An 18,091-nucleotide genomic window follows, 5' to 3' on the forward strand; every position below is an offset into this window, starting at 1 on the left:
TAACACTCACCTGAAGTTGTGATTCGAGATCAGCCTTCTGGGCTGCCAGTTTCAGGGACTTCTCCATGTATTCGGAGAGGGAGCCTTTGTCCCCATCCAGCTGCCGTTGCATGGCATTCCTTTCCGCGAGAAGTTTCGTATTCTGTTCCTCGAGTTCCTTGCGCAGCTTTTCCTCCCTTTCGAAGTTCTCCTGTGCCACTCTCGCTTTCTCCTCGAGCGCCTGCAATTGCGATTCCACATCACCGTTGAATTTCTGCCCGTTCGTCACCGGCTTCATGTCCTCGACCAACGTGTCACCCATCTTCCCCGAATCGAATTCACAGATTCCCGGACTGACCACTCGGCGAGCGTTAAAATCGTCGGCAGTCGTATCGGACGATCAGCCGAAGAATATATGGAGCGCCTCTCCACGAAGAGATTCTTCGTTTATCCGAACAATTGCGGTGGTAATCTCGTATCTCGTGTACAATACCGATAATAAAAGAAAATACACAGAGACTCTTTTATCCGGTGTCGTATAAAAAAGAAAAGAATAAGGACGCGGTTCGGTAAAAAAAAGTGTTTTCGAAGGGGTCGGCGCGAGGTCGCGGGTCCAACTGATCTCCCATTTACCAAAGGCTCAACTTTTCTACCCAAAATCCCTCTTGGCCGTCCACCGTGTAAAATCAGCCATCCATCCCCACTCCAGCAAAATACTCATCGTAGAAAAATATTTATAACCGATTTCAATGATGGGGGAGGGAACTGTTCTCGGGTACAAGTAGAAGGGATCGGGTTGGTAGGGGGTGGGGAGGGGGTCGACTAAATTAGAAGTGGTTCCAGGAGGTTACGATGGACGAAACTTTAGTCTCCTTTTACGCTCCAGAGAGTGTAACGCCGATCGGCCTCGTTATTCCTGTGGAATCGGCTTTCTCCCGTAGTTGGGAACGATGGCCGGTGCGGTGGGATCATTTTACTGCGTCGGCGCGGACAGACTCATGTAATATCATTTATAGCGAACGATACTATTTTCGATTGGACGTGATTCGAACTACTTTACTGTATTTTCGTTGGCCCTCGCTAGAGAATTCAGATAATCGCACGATTAACCCCCTAACCGAGCTTAGAGCCTAGTTTAATTAAGACCGTCACTGTTGCACACTGTTTCCAAGCTGATGTCGAAGGACTGCAGGCTTCATAATTATTCCAACTATTTCAGCATTCTGATTTTATTCTCATCGTCTAGTTGCTTGTTCATTTTTCAAGGGCTTAAGACGAATGTAACGATCATGTAAATCTGAAATATGCAGCACTAATGACGGATATATTCTCGGCAAATAAATTCTTGTGAAACTGTATTGGAAAGCCTTATATGTTAAGATGGGGTTACTTTGCGCACTTATATGTGTTTTCGCTTTACACGTTCATGTAGGTTCTATGGGAGCACATTATGTTTGATATTTAATAACATTGCCTACAAATAGAATGTTCAAATAGAAAATATAAAACGAAGAAATTGAATAATCGGATATTTTTAGTTTGTCGATTCCTGTTGCCACGAATTAGTAAACGTATCTATTAGGTACTCATTCGTGATTACAACTATGATTTTGTTGCAACTAGACTCTTCAGAATACTAATTTGTCCATACTTCTCAATGATATGCGTATTGAGTACCACTTGTTCTCCCTACTATTTTTTTTACTAAAATGCTAATGAATGGAATCATTATAACTTGTTCGGCAAGTTACATATTTTTTAACAGAAAACAATAAAAAATTTAGTACGAACGATCTCACACGCGAAGCCGTTTAAGTGATTCCAAACAGAAGTATAAACAGGATATACCAAAATGTGTGATATAGACTAACTGATATAGGATAAGGTGATTCTACCTAAACATATATATATATATATATATATATATATATATATATATATATATATATATATATATATATGTATCGAGAAAGAAGAATAAAAAGAAATCCTACCAGCTTTCGTTCCGAATAAAATTGAATTAAAAAAAAAATTTAATACCATTCACTACGAATGTCTATCGTATCCGTACCTATACAATTTATAAGAGAAAGAATTTGCAATCAAAAATATTTCCCCCACGAACAAAAATACAAGTGGAAACTTGAAATGATCAATAAGCCAAATCTATATTAACCAATGCACCCGTATCTGTAATAAATTGACCTTTATTATCCATAATATAAAATCAAATTAATAAAATTAGTTATATATTTTGGAACACACATTTATCGAAATGAAAGCTTACATGAAAAAAAAAATACTATTCTACATTTTCAGCACATTTTTCATTATGGGACGTCACTCATTTTCTATTTGCATCATGCATTCTGCGACATCTACGTAGCATATTATAGTTCAGAACTGATCGTGTGTTTCTCAGATACATACACTTATAAACTTGAAGGGATCATAAGAATATTTCATCCCCAACCTGACTTTCTATTTTGCATTAGTAAAAGCAATAACTTCAAAGTCTTGACTTATAAGTATTTTGGAAAACTTTCCTTAAAAAACATCATTCCTAATTTACTATGAAAGCGTTTCTATTAATCGTAAGTATCATCAATGGCAGACGGGTAAGGTCTAGGGATTCGCTTATACGACCACCTTATTTGAATCTACATCGTTTCTATTATATTTCTAGTGAGCACTGCAGATGTATATTGTTTGCTACAGGTAGGCGAGTGCGTTAAAATTACTGGTGGTCATTTCGAACAACATGTACAAACCGCTTTTAATACTGTCAATTAGGTATACATATGCAATACTACTTAGTCCGACGATATTACTAATAAAGTGTTAGTGCCAAAACTGAACGTGGCTATGCCTGAAAACTATCAAATTTGCTGACGCATGTAAGTCCCAGAATATATCTGCAAATTTCCCGACAGCATTTTAGAATCAGTCTCAGAATCAGTCAAAGAAATTTATTTCGAATAATGAAGAAAGGAATGTTCAAACTCAACGCGACCCGACATTTCCAGCACAACGGCTTCGAAAATAGTTTTCTAAAATAAAGTCGTACTAAATATACCAAAAGGGTGATCTTCTCATCTCTAAGATTGAATTAGACACAATGAATAATCGTCAATGCGTAACACGATGTTACGTGACGAGATTAGGGGCTTGATATATGTTTTTTTTTTCAACGCGTTTGCAATTATATCGCGACGGAATAAATAAGGTTCCTGCCTTGTTTAATTCGCAGAGGTTGCAAAGCGATTAAAAAAAGAAGAAAATATGAGAGTCGAAAGTTCAGGCCTTTTCGTGAAAAGGCACGCGTAAAATAATCTTGCAGGTTTATTTATGGAGGATTGGTGAAACTGCGATCGACTAGCTTTGATTCTAGTATAATTGGAATTTTCGGAATTCAATGGGCCAAAATATTTTAAGCATGTGACATCGACGGTATAAATTAATTATTGTGGGTCGGTCACACCCGAAATTACACGCAAGATGACCGTTAATAAATTTCTATAATCACGAGTTTCCTTTAAATTTCTCACCCCAGAACTGCAAATAGAACTGCGTTTGTGCTACTTATGTATTCTACATGTTCCAGAAATTTTTTATCCAACTTCGAGAGCACATTTTAGTAATGGCAAACATCCGAAAATGTTTAAGCTGAGATTTTCCAGGGACAATTTTAATCACTGCAATTTCAGTGCACTGCTTCGAATAAGTTTCACTCGAAACTATGCATTACACGTGTCGGAGATACTACAATGATAAGCATAGAGCTTTATCTAACATTGAATGATGCCATCACTACCATCTTTAATTGTTGCCAAAAAAAATGAGGTAATGGTTAAAATAAGAATGACTACTGTCTGTTATGGTTCTACTATAAATGAATCTTTTTCGCCGATTAATTTTTATTTTTCATTTTCAAAGAATAGGAAATAGTAAACAGAACACATAAAATAATAAACGAGTAGAAACCTGTATTAGAAAAACTTTCTAACTAAACGCGCGGCAAAGGTTAATTTTAAGTTAAATCTAATTGTAACTAGGCACCGGATGCCGTTCGCGAAATATATTCCTTTAACTGGACTTTTTTTGCATGCCTCTTCTATGAAAGCTATTTCAAATGTTTCTCAACCCTGTTGGATATCAGTGAACATCCTGCCTGGCGATCATTCGGAAAGAAGGCAAAAGGAGAAAATGGCGGGGCTAGGGAAATAAACGTGGCCGTCCAAAGCTAATGCGTCTGGAGATCGTGTCTTCGCGAACCGAAGAAACAAATTCTACGTGTGAAATACAGGGTTACGGCTCTCGTAAATTATCGCGAAATCGATGATTCCCCGTTCGTAGTGTATTTTACTAACCGGTGTTTGCGACATTGTCCGAAGGTTCTTGGAACGATGGTTTACACTCAGACAGCAGTCGAGTATCGTTTTACCAAGGGCTGCCGAACAAAAAAAAAATCGCGGCATAATACTGCTTTCACGAAACGGGGAAACAAATGCATCTTTGCCGGGGAATTATAAGACTTTGAATGTCATTTAAGCACAACGACCGAGGTTTCGCTGGCGATCGAATTACATATTTGCTGTTGGTCGAGAACACTTACCACGAATCGCATTCTTGTAAACTAGAAGTTTGAAGGTTGCTGATCTGTTGAAACATTTTTCACTCCGCTGCAATTTATTTCAGAGCAACCTTCGCAGAATGATTGAGCAGCAAAGTTTTATGAAAATTACACAGTGCCTTCTGCTCAGATACGTACATACTTAAAAAACGAATCCGGGTAAAATTGAATCGAGGATTTATTCGAAAGATGACTATTAAGAACAATACAAATTAGATGTCTAATGAAAATTCTATGTTAATTCACTTTTTAATAGATAAAGCGAGAGATTATCAAATTACCGTGTAATCTGTTTGAAGAATCTGAAGTTATAAGGCATAAAGGTTGAAGCGCAGTTTAACGATAAACGAAATATTTTACGACATAAAATTTATGAAATCTGGATCTCGTACACGAAACTAACATTTCCGTATTTTCATTTTTACTGCGGTTCTCCTGAATGTATTCAATTTTATTGATCGCCAAATTAATATGATTCACAGTGACCCGAAACGACTGTAGTAATGCATTATGTGCACATTCTACGCCTCTATAATTGTTTCGTGAGATTATCAAAAAAATTCTCAAACAAGACTCTTTTCGTGGATGTGTATGAGCAGTATGAAGTATAAGAAAGATTTTGTTAAAACACTTACAGCAAGCTCGTCCTCGATACGAGTGACGTTGAGGAGAGGCTTGACTTTCTGCCAGAGCTTCCACCATGGCCAAGTACGGAGTTTCAGGTATTTCCTCAAGTTCCTCTGGACAACTACCAAAGCCAAACGTTGTTCCTGGAGTTTCTTGAAGTCCGTTCGGGCCAGGTAACCTCTGATGTAGGCCTGCATCCAGGATACGATCTTGCCCAAACGTTCGTCACGGAATTCTTCCATTTGACCCAGAACTCCGGCACGGAAGAACACCTATTTTTTTCAAGTTGGTAGGAGAAAGGAAAGCTTCAATCAGCATCTTTATTTTTGACAATTCCCCCTTCGATACTTTGATTATTTTTCGTTTGGAATTTGTTCGCGAGGTACAGAGTGAAGAAATGCACTGATTCAGGATTTCCTATTACATTTTCCTCTGCAGACGGTTAAAATTTCAAGAACATAATATCATTATTTTGAGCTTATAAATTTCGGTCACTTTTCTTAATGAGGCGCCGTCCAATAACAACCGTGTAGTCCAGGGAATTCTAAACGATTCTAGAATAAGAGTAAAAAATAATCAAAGTAAGAGCGTTCTATTGATACAGAATTGCCATGCCAGGTTTACACAGACGAAACTCTTGTTTTACGTTGTTTCGCCAGTTTTGCGACAGACAGTAAGCAAAAGAGAGAAGTACAACTAATTACCGTGAAACATTAAGAAGCCAAATAAAAGTTACCTTGTATGCAGCAAGAGATAGAAAGAGCGTTATGAAAGAGTGCTGGCTGTTAATGTGTCATCCTGGATGGACATTAAAGATTTCCGTTATTGCTCTTGGAGCTCACACTTTAACACTTTGCTTTAAAGAACATAACAAGATACATGTAGCCTTCAATTTATACAAAGTACAAATGGAAAAGAACTTTATTTTCAAGTAATAACGACGTGGATAATAATTTAATACGGTATATTGTATCAGCTGTTCTTGATGCTCGTTTTCTTTAAATAATTGCCTCAGGAATTAATTCAGAGTCAGATAAAAGAAAATACGAACTTTTCGACTATCCAAAGAATAAGATAAGAACTGACGAAGTATAAAACTCTTTTTGGCGACTAAATTAGAATAACTTGTGAGTAATCTATAGGCTACGTTTGCATATGTGATAAAATTTTCGAGTTATTCACAAGGTGGAGACCGACAACTATTTACACAGAAAATTACCTCCTTTCTTTTGCTATTGCACTTTATACAAACTAAATTAGTATTTTGTCCTGTACCGTTGTTACGATCAATTGCAAGATAGCATTTTTACAACAAGTTTTTTCTTCCGTATAATTTTTTCCGCCCTCGCATTAGAAAGGGTGAAACAGTAGTTTACGAATTTTTTATGAAATAATTATCAAATTCAGAATAAGTTTATTAGTTTAACTTAACTTTAGAGTCATCTTTACATGAATGAATATATCAGCGCTGTCACAGCGTGCCTTCTGTTGTCAAGGAGACCGCGCGACGCTAAGAAGGCTGCCATGACGGGCTAGCGTCTTCGCGGTTAGCGTCGCGCGGTATCCCTGACAACGCGGACGAGAGTGGCAGAACCCCAAGCTCAGTGGTTGCAAAATATTTCTGATGGTAGAAAGTCGTCATTCTTTCGACACTAGGTACATTTGAATGCTTTATTATAAATTAGATTAAAAGTTTTCTGTTCCACACGAAAGTAAACTTCTTGTATTGCAGCCATATTACACGATCGGTAAGGTAAAAGTCTGTGTCACGAACAGCAAGCAGATGCCAGGGAAATCTTTAAATATTTCGTAGATATATAAACGGTTAAAGGTGAGGAATAAATAGAATACAGTAGTGCGTTAAAACGTTCCGAAAGATAGACCAAAGGTGTCTGATACCTTGGTGAGACCCATACGGTATTGATCGGGCTCTAAATTGATCCCGTCCAGGATCAGCTGGGTCGCCTTTTGTGGTTCGCAGGGTTCTTTGATGGCATTGGCACACAGAATTTTGTATCTGCGGTGGTTGGTTTTATGGATGGGATAGCACAACAGAGAAAAATTATCACGCAAGGTTAGATACTTGTAAGAATGGGATGGGGGGTTTTCGAGATCCTTCTGGTGTTCGATCTCTGGTAAATTAGATTTTTCAGAAGCTCTAAAACAGAATTTTTCGAAACCAGAATATCATTTACTTCTGTCTAGCGACATGAGTTAAGTTGACTGAATAGACGTAAAATATTCTGTTTTAGAAGTCTACGGTGTTTAATGAAAATCAGGCGGCCGTGAATTAGATAATAACTCAGTCCCAGAGAGTATTAACGTCCTCTTTAGTTAGGCATGTTTACACCTGTAAAACAGTTAAATGCGAAGCAATACCGATTATCGAAATTACGACTCTGTTGTGTTTCAAGTATCATTGATATACGTGTACAAGGTGTTCCAGTCAAAACTAAAGTTCACGGAAGATATTACATCTGGACTTTTTAAGGTACTGAAATCAGTAGAAAAGATTTTCAACGGATCCTTAATCTCCTAAGATTAACGGAAACTATGTATTTACTTTTATTATTATCTGTAATTGAAATTTCGCATTTTCTTCATTTATGAATGTAGACAAAAGACCATAGTAGTATTAGCAGTATGTACTGTGCCCCGATGGAAAGAAGTCAGTCGAGAAACTCTAGGGTCCGAATATCAGGTCGGAATAGTATATCCCCATTGGCCGGCGCGACAACGTCGACGAATACAAAGTTAGCAAACGGGACTCGGGCGGCGGGTACCAATGCGAGCGAAGAACCCCTCTTGCCCCTGTGACATTTCAACCGTCTTCTTTCCATCGGGCCATCGGGTACGTTCCCATACTGCCAAAGGGGTCCGTGACACAAATAAAGTTAATTATTCTAGCAATAGTACCTTAAAACATATAATTCTATCAGTTTTCCTTTAACTGTGCGCTAAATGTAAGAGTCAGAATTCAATAATCGATAAAATTCGCATAAAGCTTTCTGTGAACATAATCGATGTGGCCCTCGTGTGCAACAAGGGGGGAGGGGCCAAAATCGCGAGAGGAAACGTGCCTTGGTGTGTCCAAGACGATACTGATCGGGATCGAGGCCGGTTGCTTCCAAAACCGCCTCTGCGGCTTTCTTCGGGTCGGAAGCCACCTTATCAACTGCCGCGGGCGCCAGAATCTTGTACCTAAAGGGTGAGGGGTGACGGAGCAAAAACAGGTGATCGAACGCTATTAGTATACAGGGTCACCACAACGGTTTTCCCGGGGGGGGGGGTGGGGGTGGGGGGTAATTCCTGCGTATTGTACTCGAATCCGAATCAATAAACGAAACAAGGATATCCACTCTGCATCAGTTACTGCGTCTCTCCACGGATAATTCTATCCTCTCCTCGCACCTTCTGTACGTTCAAAGGGTCACACAAGGTCTACTGCGTGCATGTATCTATACGTCTATGCGTCTATTACCAATTCATGGGTTTTTATATATAAGGGCCACTTCAGAGGGTGTACTTACTAATGAACAAGATTTCGGAATTCCAAGGTGCACGTGCATACAATATTTTATATTCGAGGATAGGGGTAGGACGACGAAGAGAAATACAAAACGGGGCACTAACATTTCCACGTAACTATTTAAAGGGAGATAGATATTCCTGAAAGCACTCAACGAACGTTCGATAATTCAGGTGTATGAAAATAAAGGTGAAATGCGAAAGAATATGAGTGCAAATATTTCAATAGGAGGCAAGATAGAAACTAAAAACGTATAGAATTATCAAAGCTCCAAAAAGATTTCAGGGCGGTATCCCAATTGCTTGTGAGAGAGTATTAGAAAGATTTCTCTCTTTGTCAGAAAAGATGAGAATATTCATTCTACGGGGGACAGCAGACGAGGGACAAAATACATGAAAAATTTCAAAATGAAGTTCTTTCGGGGGTATGTAACTAGCCTTTGTGTGACCAATCCTGTAGCTGTCCGGATCAAGACCGATTTCCTCGAAACATCTTGCAGCGGCCTTTTTCGGCTCCGCTTCGGCCGCCATCGCGGCCGGAGCTAAGATCATGTAACTGTACGATCACAATATGAAAGGGTCATTTTATAAAGTGTCGTATGTATCCTTCCTTTCCTAACCCTCAACCTACTTTTCTTTGTTTATCGCTCGACTTCTACTTAGAAGTTTGCAATGTAAATAAAATATCGTTTGGAACGAGGGACGAAATTAAAGAATTCTAGGAAGGAGATATAAAATAAATTTTCAAAATCAAAATTAAACAGAACAATAAATTGAAATGAATAAAAAGAAAAATAAATTTACCAGATAATAAATTAAATGTAGTATAAATAATATGAACATAGCGATAGATGAACATATTTTTTGTAATTTATAAAATAATGCACAGGGTGTTTCTAAATATGTGCTAAGAATGCATCAAAATAATAAAAAGAGTTGATATATGGATATGTCCGATAATGCTTAGTTTTGCAGTTCAAAACATTTTTATATTCCGTAAAACACCAACCCAGACTGCCTATTAAAGGGCAACCGCCTGACAGGTGCGTTCGTTAGTTGGCCTAATATACTAAATATATTTTCATTCATATCCTTTCCGCCCCGCATTTAAAAAATAAAGGCGAAATGATAATCAACATATCGATCCGCGGAAACACAGCTGAGCTTCGTTAAATGCTACTTAATAGGCATTCCGGACCCATGTTATACAGTTCATAATAATGCTTATAACTACAAAACTAAGCATTATTAGACATATGCGTATATCAATTTAGAAAAAAATCCCACATTTTTATAAACACCCTGTATAACTATAGACTATAACCGGCTTTCACAGATTGTCATTGGAATTAATCTTTCAGTTTTGTAAAGTATAACATTGTTTAATTAAATAAAGTCTTTTGCAAATCTTGAAAATCTTAAATCATTCTACACATATTATAAAATCCAGTGTGTTATAGTTATTCTGAGTTTTGAATGTTTCGAGGGGCACAAATCTTGTAATTATCAACTGATGAAATTGTCTATATATGTTCGTTCTAAATGAGTTATATTATTTACTACCATCAAAGAAAGTAAAAAGAACGAAACCCTAACTAATGTTAAAACAATCATCAGAACCTTACAAGAGAAGGTGTAGCTAGATCTTTTTGTTGTAATGTACTAATTAAGTAATATTAAAATCAGCATAAAATGTTTATAAGTAATTTTAAGAACAATGCCCTAAAGAATTCGACGTTTACTCTAAAGAAACCTCTATAATACAATTTGCATCTAAATTTTGCATTATTACATTCATGATTTAAAAAAATTATAAGGTATATCAATGCCACCAAGTCAATTAAGTAGTTCAAGATTTTTCAAGATTTAGAAGAACTTTTATCTGGTCTAATAATTGTTCGATATGATCAAAAATATGTTCATCCCATCATAGTGCACTGCCATAAATATTTCTTTGATAAGGCATCTCGTTTGAAATAAAATGTTTTTGGAAAAAGTACGAATCGATTGTGAATTCTTACCGTAGCTTGAAGTCAGGATACACCATTCGGTTAGGGAAGCCTTTACGGCAAATACGAATCCCTTCAAGTACACCGTTACAAGTCAGTTGGTGCATGACCAGGTGAGAATCAATGACACCAGGCTGCTTCATTTCGTTGGGGATAATACAACGGACGAAGTGGGGCTGGGTAGCTTTTAGAGTGGTCATCAAGTTGTTCAACTGCTCCTTGTAGGACGATGACACCGTGGAGAAACCACCACCCTTCTTTCCGCGTCCACCTTTGCCGCCACCGCCGCCACCAGCATCACCCGACTGTCCAGGATGGTCAGCAAAGATCTCGACCAGCAGTTTATTCGAAGATTTCTTGAACTGATCGACTACCGTGTCGTTCAGCGGATCCTTATTCTTCTCCAGCCAACCCGTGATGTTGTATGGTACCTGTTAATCGAGCATTTGCTTCACGTTCTTGTCTCTGTGGTCCTTAAGTTAGGGTACATGTTTATATTTCGATGTATGAATCTTAAAACTGTATATAACACCTACGCAGTAAGAACCCAGTTTTATTCTTATTATTAATTAAAGTCTTTGAGGCCTGAATTGCAACTGATCTAGATTTCCGCATTGCAACTAGCTGCATATATCCGCCTGGAAGCGGACTTTGTTCACTCTAACGTGGCGCTTGAAAGCCTGAAAACTCATTATTCAAAAGTGTTCGGCTGAATTTTGAATCAAGCACAGTTCGACTACAGCTGGCAGAAATAAGACGAAAGTCTGGAATATCGATATTGTGGTTGAGGATTCGTTTGTTAGTTACAAGCGTTTAGAGATATGCCTAAAAGCAGGCAACCCGCGTGCAGCAGTGCACGCGAGACAAGTCACCCGAGGGGTCGAGTAGTGGTAATCAAAGCCACTGGCGCATGCGGTCACACATTTTAGAGAAGCTGCGACGAAATTTATGACACTCTACATGGCCACACGATTCTGCGATAATTGATCCAAAATTAAAGGCTATTATTTAATTACTCCAGACCTGCCTACATGCTAAAATCCATTGCTTCCATTATATCCAATGTAGCCCATTGTGTTGCCGAGACACATCCGCGCAGAAATCACACAAAACACGGAATCACACCACCCTCCAAAAATAAAGAAATATCAGATCACCTGCACTAAAACGTGTAAAAAAAAATTAAAAAGAACACATGTTTACTGCACTGACACAAGTAAAAGAATTAAAAAAAGTACATTAAATTTACCACGATGCGATAAATTTACCAATTTAGCACTAAAATTCGCCACGAAAATAAAAACAGGTTCACACGCACTCAGGCAATTGAAACTAATAATTCCTAATATATAATCTCCCAGTATGTTTGCGACGTAAATTCGCGGGGCATCTGAATGTTTGCAAATAAACTCATTCAACTGTTTTCATTTTGGTGATTTATATTCAACCTAGCTCCGCCGATATTAATTTATTTCAACGAGCATCGACACATCACGAAGTAGAGATTCATTAAGAGTTAGTTTTAATTGTCTGAGTACGTGTAAATCTGTTATTTTGTGCGTGTTCAGTGCGGGTACATTTGTGTTCTTTTCTATCATTTACACGTTTTAGTGCAGGAGATCTGATGTTCTTTTATTCCTTTAAGGTGGTGTGATTCTGTGTTTTGTGTTATTTCTGTGTGCGTGTGTGTTTGTCGCTAACACAATGGACTACAGTGGATATAATGGAATCGATGGATTTTAGTGAGTAGCCAGGTCCGCTGTAATTCAACGATACTCTTTAATTTTGAATTAAGTGTTGCAGAATCGAGAGGTCATGTAGAACAGGGTTGACTAACTGGTGGCTCGCCACCGGGGGCACCTCCACCTTGCTGCCGAGGCTGATCGCAGTCGATTCCTCCTCCTTTCCTTCTCTTTTTGACTGCGATCGTCCTGGGAGGTATGGAGCAAGGCGGGAGTGCCCCCGGTGGCTCGCTAGCCACCAGTTAGTCAACCCTGATGTAGAGTATCATAAATTTCGTCGCAGCTTCTCTACGGTGAGTGACCCCGTGTCGACAGTGGATGTAACTACTATTACTCGACCCCTCGCCTAACTTGTCGGTGCACGCAGGTTGTTTGTTTTTAGGCACATCTTTAAATGCTTATAACTAACAAACGAAGGCTTAACCGCAATATCGTTATTACAAACTTTCGTCTCATTTGGTGTCTAAAATCACCCTTTAAGTTTTCTGCCACCTACAGTCGAACATCCTGTATTATTCTGAATCCGTCTTGAGTTCATAATTCTTTTAAAAAAGAAGATTCTGTGTGTCTATAAGACAAAGTATCTCAATGTCTTATGTTGCTTTCGAAACAACCATCACAATTTTAGAATGAAGACAACTTTTTACAAGTTTATGAAAGCTTTTCCGAATTGTATATACAAACGTAACTGATTAATACAGCTCATGAAAAGAAACCAGAAACATCCTGGCAAACATTTGTCTGAAGATCGATCAGTTTTGAGATATTCAGTTTTTTAGATCGTCAGTTAGCAATTTTCAGAATTAAAAATATGGTAGAATATTGAATATTTTGAGAGTTCACTGTATTAATAACTGTGTTAACTTATGTTGACTTCTTCCACGTCTATTCTAATGTGGACAATAAAATTTGTTTTCACTAAAAACTGAATATCTTAGTAACAATTGCTTTGCAAATACATCTTTATTGATATTGTTTTACCTCGCTTCATACGTCACATTAGTTAAGTTTGTAGGTACACGTCTGAAATGCTCTGGCCTATATGCTATGAAGAATGGCTTATAAAATCTCGCTAAGAATAATTCGAGTCAAATAAGTATAACCTAAGATTTGAATACATATACATATTATGTATTATTGGTCGATGTCTTTCATGGCTAAACGATTACGTGCAGCAATTATTCGTTTACACGTCATTTAGAGGCGTTACTCTAAAGTGAGCGTACAGCATTGAAAGTAATCGAAACTTGGAGATAAAGGAAAAACTTACGTTTCCGGCATAATGGCCAATGGCAAAGTGGGCTGCTTGCTGGCCTGGCTTCGGTGGTTTCGGTTTCAAGAAGTTAGGACTCTTGCCAAGGTGATTGTTGTTCAACTTCTCCTCGAAGGTCTTGTCCGTGGCTTTCGGGAACATAGATTCTTCTTCAAGAATGGACAGAATACCCATAGGCTGTATTGATAAACAAAAGATTGCATTAGTTCTAGCACCGACGATGAAAATTTTTCTAAAAGTAGCGTTTCTTTTGCCAATACGAAATATTGTATTGCAAATTAATATTCGAATATGTACAAAAAGAGTATTAACCATTAATATGTGCTAATTAAATTCGATAATCTATCGCGTGTAACTTTGAGAGAACAGAGAGACATCCCCAACGTCACAATTAGCAGCACACATTTACAAAACTATTATATTTCCTAATTTGTTACGTTACTTCTGTTTTTTTTTTCTATTACTATCTCGACAGCGAATAAAACTTACAATTGGTTATACGTATTTGTAATCTGTAACAAAGCGTAACTTTAAGATAAATTAATCGAGTGATTAGATTGATAGAAGCAACGCTACTCTTATCAATTTAGCATGACTTTTTTAACTGTATAATAATGGAGGTAACTCTCCGTTACATATAACTTTTTTAGTTAATTTAATCTTCGATTTAGAAGAGCGCTACAAACATTCACTTGAAAAATAAATGTGTGGAATGCTCTGTCCAGCTCGAAGATCTTAAAATAGGATGGCAATTCTTTGAAAGATGGTCTCCAAACATGTCAACTGGCTGTTTCATTCGTTCATTTCAGTTTCAACATTTCTGCGTTGAAAGAACGTCAAAACCAAAATTAAAACTATAAAACCAAAATTTCACTTGCTCGGTCGATCAATCAAGAATTCCTTGCCGTCGATTATTTGTGCTCACTGAAAACAACACACAGCCACAAACAAACATATATGCAGGTGTTGCACAAAAGAAAGAAGCGTGCATGCAAGCGTGAAATGTCCGGTTATTGCTCCGGTGTGCTCTTCTTGATCGATTCCTCGACCATATCCGAGCCTTTACCTTCTCCATGAAGTCGATCGTTGTCTGCAAGTCCATACCGAAATTTGACGAAAGTCCAGTGAATATTTTCCATGTGATATGCCTCACAAACGAAGTCGTGGTAGCTGACAGCACTATTGCAATTTCTCATTAGCGCAAAAGCTCGAAATAATGGAAAGGAGCCGTAAATAAAGGAGGAATGGGAGATGCAAAATGCTTTTGATTTTGTCTAGAGAAGGGAATGTTATCCCAACTAAGGTCGAAGTAGCTTAACAATTTCGATAAATTTCAAACAATACAGGAGACACAAAAATTGACCAATCAATCCTTTCGACCTTATTTCAGATACACCTTAACACTCGTCAAAATATAAGGTTTAAAGGGCGAGGTATGATTTTGCAAGGAAAAGTACACAATGGTATCACGATGCAGAAGGGGTGAACCTTAAAGAGGATTAGTTTAAATGGAGAGGTAAATAGTAATCAGCTAGTAACATTCGCAAGCTGAAGATTGTTTCTTTAATTGCGAAATGTCATCCGTTATTGTCTTGGCGGCGGGCCATCTCTTTCGCAGCGATTTTATCCAATTTCAGCCGACCTTCTCATTCCTGGTAGTTCATGCTGCGGCTTAACAGTACCTTCTCGAGCAGATCAATTGTCTGCTGGAGATCCATGCCAAAGTCAATGAATGTCCACTCGATTCCTTCACGTTTGTATTCCTCTTGTTCGAGGATGAACATGTGATGGTTGAAGAACTGTTGAAGCTTTTCGTTGGTGAAGTTGATGCAGAGTTGTTCAAAGCTGTTGTACTGCTCGTGACCAATGGGGGAAAAGCAACGGAACAGAAAACAGAGGCGAAAGACAGCTGTCATTAATGCCGCTTACATAAGAAATGGGGTGCGAGGGACACACGGGGGTAGCATTTAAGAGGGACACAGAAGTTTTGTATTACGTGTCCTCGGGAATTTCTTCTTTTATCGATCTGCATCTCTAGTAAGAGCAATTGGCTGCTTTCCACATTATTTGCGATTTAAATTCAAAGCAGTTCAATGGAGGTAAAATAGGCAGAAGACATTCACAAATTTGAAATAATTAATGGGTAGTAATTAGTAATTATAGAAAAATGGAGAAACTTATCGAATTAACGTAATAGAAATATTTCAAAAAACTTTGGCTAAATAGTAATCTTTAAAGATCAACATTGATGTATAATTTAGAGCACTAACGATACAACTTTTTTTTTTAGAGATTTTGACAAGTAAAAGCTGTTCGAGCTCGGCTCGAGTATAAATTTTTGAGTAACAAGTTAATGTTCCAGACTAATTCCACCTAGCCAGGAAAGTAAGTTCATAAATGAAATAAGTTCGTATTCCCTGATGTTCAAGGAACAGTCGTGAACCGCACCGAATGTTGTTTACCGCTATAAGCGATTTTAAGGGTTCAATTCGGGGGAAAGTACAATAATGGGCACGACATCAGTACCGTTCCAAGGGTGGGTAGGGTGAAATGAAAGATAAATGATAAGGCAAGGTGAAGAAAGACAAACAGTAATAAGGTACGCGTATCAAGTACCTTTGCTCGTAGGGGCAGTAACAACAACAACAATAAATAACAGTGGGGGCTCCTACGATAAGTGTGGAATAAGCATCCAGTCATCGACAAGCATACGCAAATGGACCAATGATCTACCACCACAACACTGGCGACCAGTCGAGAAGGTTCTGATCCCCTTTTCAGTCGAAAGCTTTCAGCAAACATCGGCAGACGCATCCATAGGTCAGGCTGACGTCACTTCCTCGAATTTTCATTGCCTTTATGTGCTTTTGTGTCTCTGAGAAAATTATGAGTATACCTTCTCGATCAGTTCGATACACGCGAGGAGATCCATGCCGAAGTCAATGAATGCCCAATCGATGCCTTCTTTCTTGTACTCCTCTTGTTCGAGTACGAACATATGATGGTTGAAGAATTGCTGTAGTTTCTCGTTGGTGAAGTTGATGCAGAGCTGTTCAAAGCCGTTGTACTGTTGTGTTCATAGCAGAACACGCGTACGCAAGGTAGTGACACAGCATGCCGAATGACATAGGACGAAGAGAGACACAAGGAGACAGAGAGAACAGAGAACAAAAATAAGGGAAGAAAAGAACGATCAGTACGCTGACAATGAGATCTGCCGCTCGATTTCGGTGACATGTTTTGTTGTCTTGTTTCTTTGTAGCTATAATGGATCTACCGTAATTAGTCGAAGTGTTTCTATACAAAGAATATAGTAATTTCGCACATCGTTTTAAGCAGCTTCGTCGGTGCCTTGAATTCAGTCCCTTCTTTATGAATTAATCCCGTCTTCAGTTTTCAATGACTTCGCACATTAATCAAATCTCATAAATTTTTAAAACATCGGCAGTCGCAATGAGTCTTGTGTTTTACCATTGAATGCGTGGCCAATTATAATCTGACAAATGTAAACATACTATTACTTTCTTCATTGTCAACCTGCCTTACATCAAATTAGAAACTGAAGTTCCGTTAAAACTTTGAAAATCCATCAAGATTTCTAAGAATTTCAAGATTCAACTAATATGTTTGAAATCAATTCAAAGCATCTTAAAGGCCGCCACTAGATTGAGAACAATCCAAAAGTATGTAATTCAACAGTTGAAAAATTAAAAGATTCGTTAACTCGAGTTAACTCCTGCTTTACTATTCCCCTGTTACAATAGCCAGTTGCCCAAATACATTTGTACTGTCTTCTGTAACAACTAACAAAATCTCTCTTAAATCTCCAACGGATTTTGAAAGAATCCATTATGCTGTCGCGGTTGACATAAAACGGTTCTATACTAAAAAACTTCGACTAATTATGTTCGTAGGTAAAGTGTAGGTATACTGTCATAGGGAATTCAAATGGTCTTTGAACACTTGTAATTGTTTAATTCCATATTCATTGCATACACAACTTAAGACGAATTGTAATAGGTTTTTAAACAATAAAACCTATTTAAGAAAGTATCAAAAGTATCCACGAGAAGTCATCTGTAGAATTCGTAAAATTAAACAAAATTTTAAACACTGTGCATGGAAAGAATGTCGGAATTTCATTGACAATAATGTAAATGTGTTCGGTTGTCCGATTATTGTGATGGTATACAAATGGGTGACAAAAAATTCTAAAAAATGGAAATATTCCATGGTGTGTCCCCTGCGTTAAAATTGAAAATATATTCCCAATCAAAGACAGTTAAAACTGTATAACATG

At 37.9% G+C, this 18,091-nt stretch overlaps 1 protein-coding gene across 40 annotated transcripts in view; it reads right to left on the reverse strand.

The window, feature by feature from the left end:
• The window catches only part of Mhc (myosin heavy chain), a 57,917-nt gene that overhangs the window by 16,567 nt on the left and 23,259 nt on the right, over positions 1-18,091 (reverse strand). For 12 of the 40 annotated variants that reach the window (XR_013085627.1, XM_076815704.1, XM_076815703.1 and 9 more), the window contains exons 11-16: positions 16,688-16,858; positions 13,789-13,968; positions 10,789-11,207; positions 8,320-8,440; positions 5,248-5,511; positions 11-220 (exon numbers count right to left, since the gene is read on the reverse strand). Coding sequence is in view for 39 of the 40 variants with exons in the window: in XM_076815704.1 (XP_076671819.1) it covers positions 11-220; positions 5,248-5,511; positions 8,320-8,440; positions 10,789-11,207; positions 13,789-13,968; positions 16,688-16,858 (1,365 nt within the window). In the remaining variant the exon portion in view is untranslated. Of the gene's footprint in view, positions 1-10; positions 221-5,247; positions 5,512-7,138; positions 7,257-8,319; positions 8,441-9,205; positions 9,324-10,788; positions 11,208-13,788; positions 13,969-15,473; positions 15,645-16,687; positions 16,859-18,091 lie in introns of all 40 variants that reach the window. The other 28 variants (XM_076815724.1, XM_076815722.1, XM_076815719.1 and 25 more) reach the window with 6 other exon arrangements.

Source organism: Andrena cerasifolii, chromosome 6 (genome assembly GCF_050908995.1).
Source record: "Andrena cerasifolii isolate SP2316 chromosome 6, iyAndCera1_principal, whole genome shotgun sequence".
Lineage (NCBI taxonomy): Eukaryota > Metazoa > Arthropoda > Insecta > Hymenoptera > Andrenidae > Andrena > Andrena cerasifolii.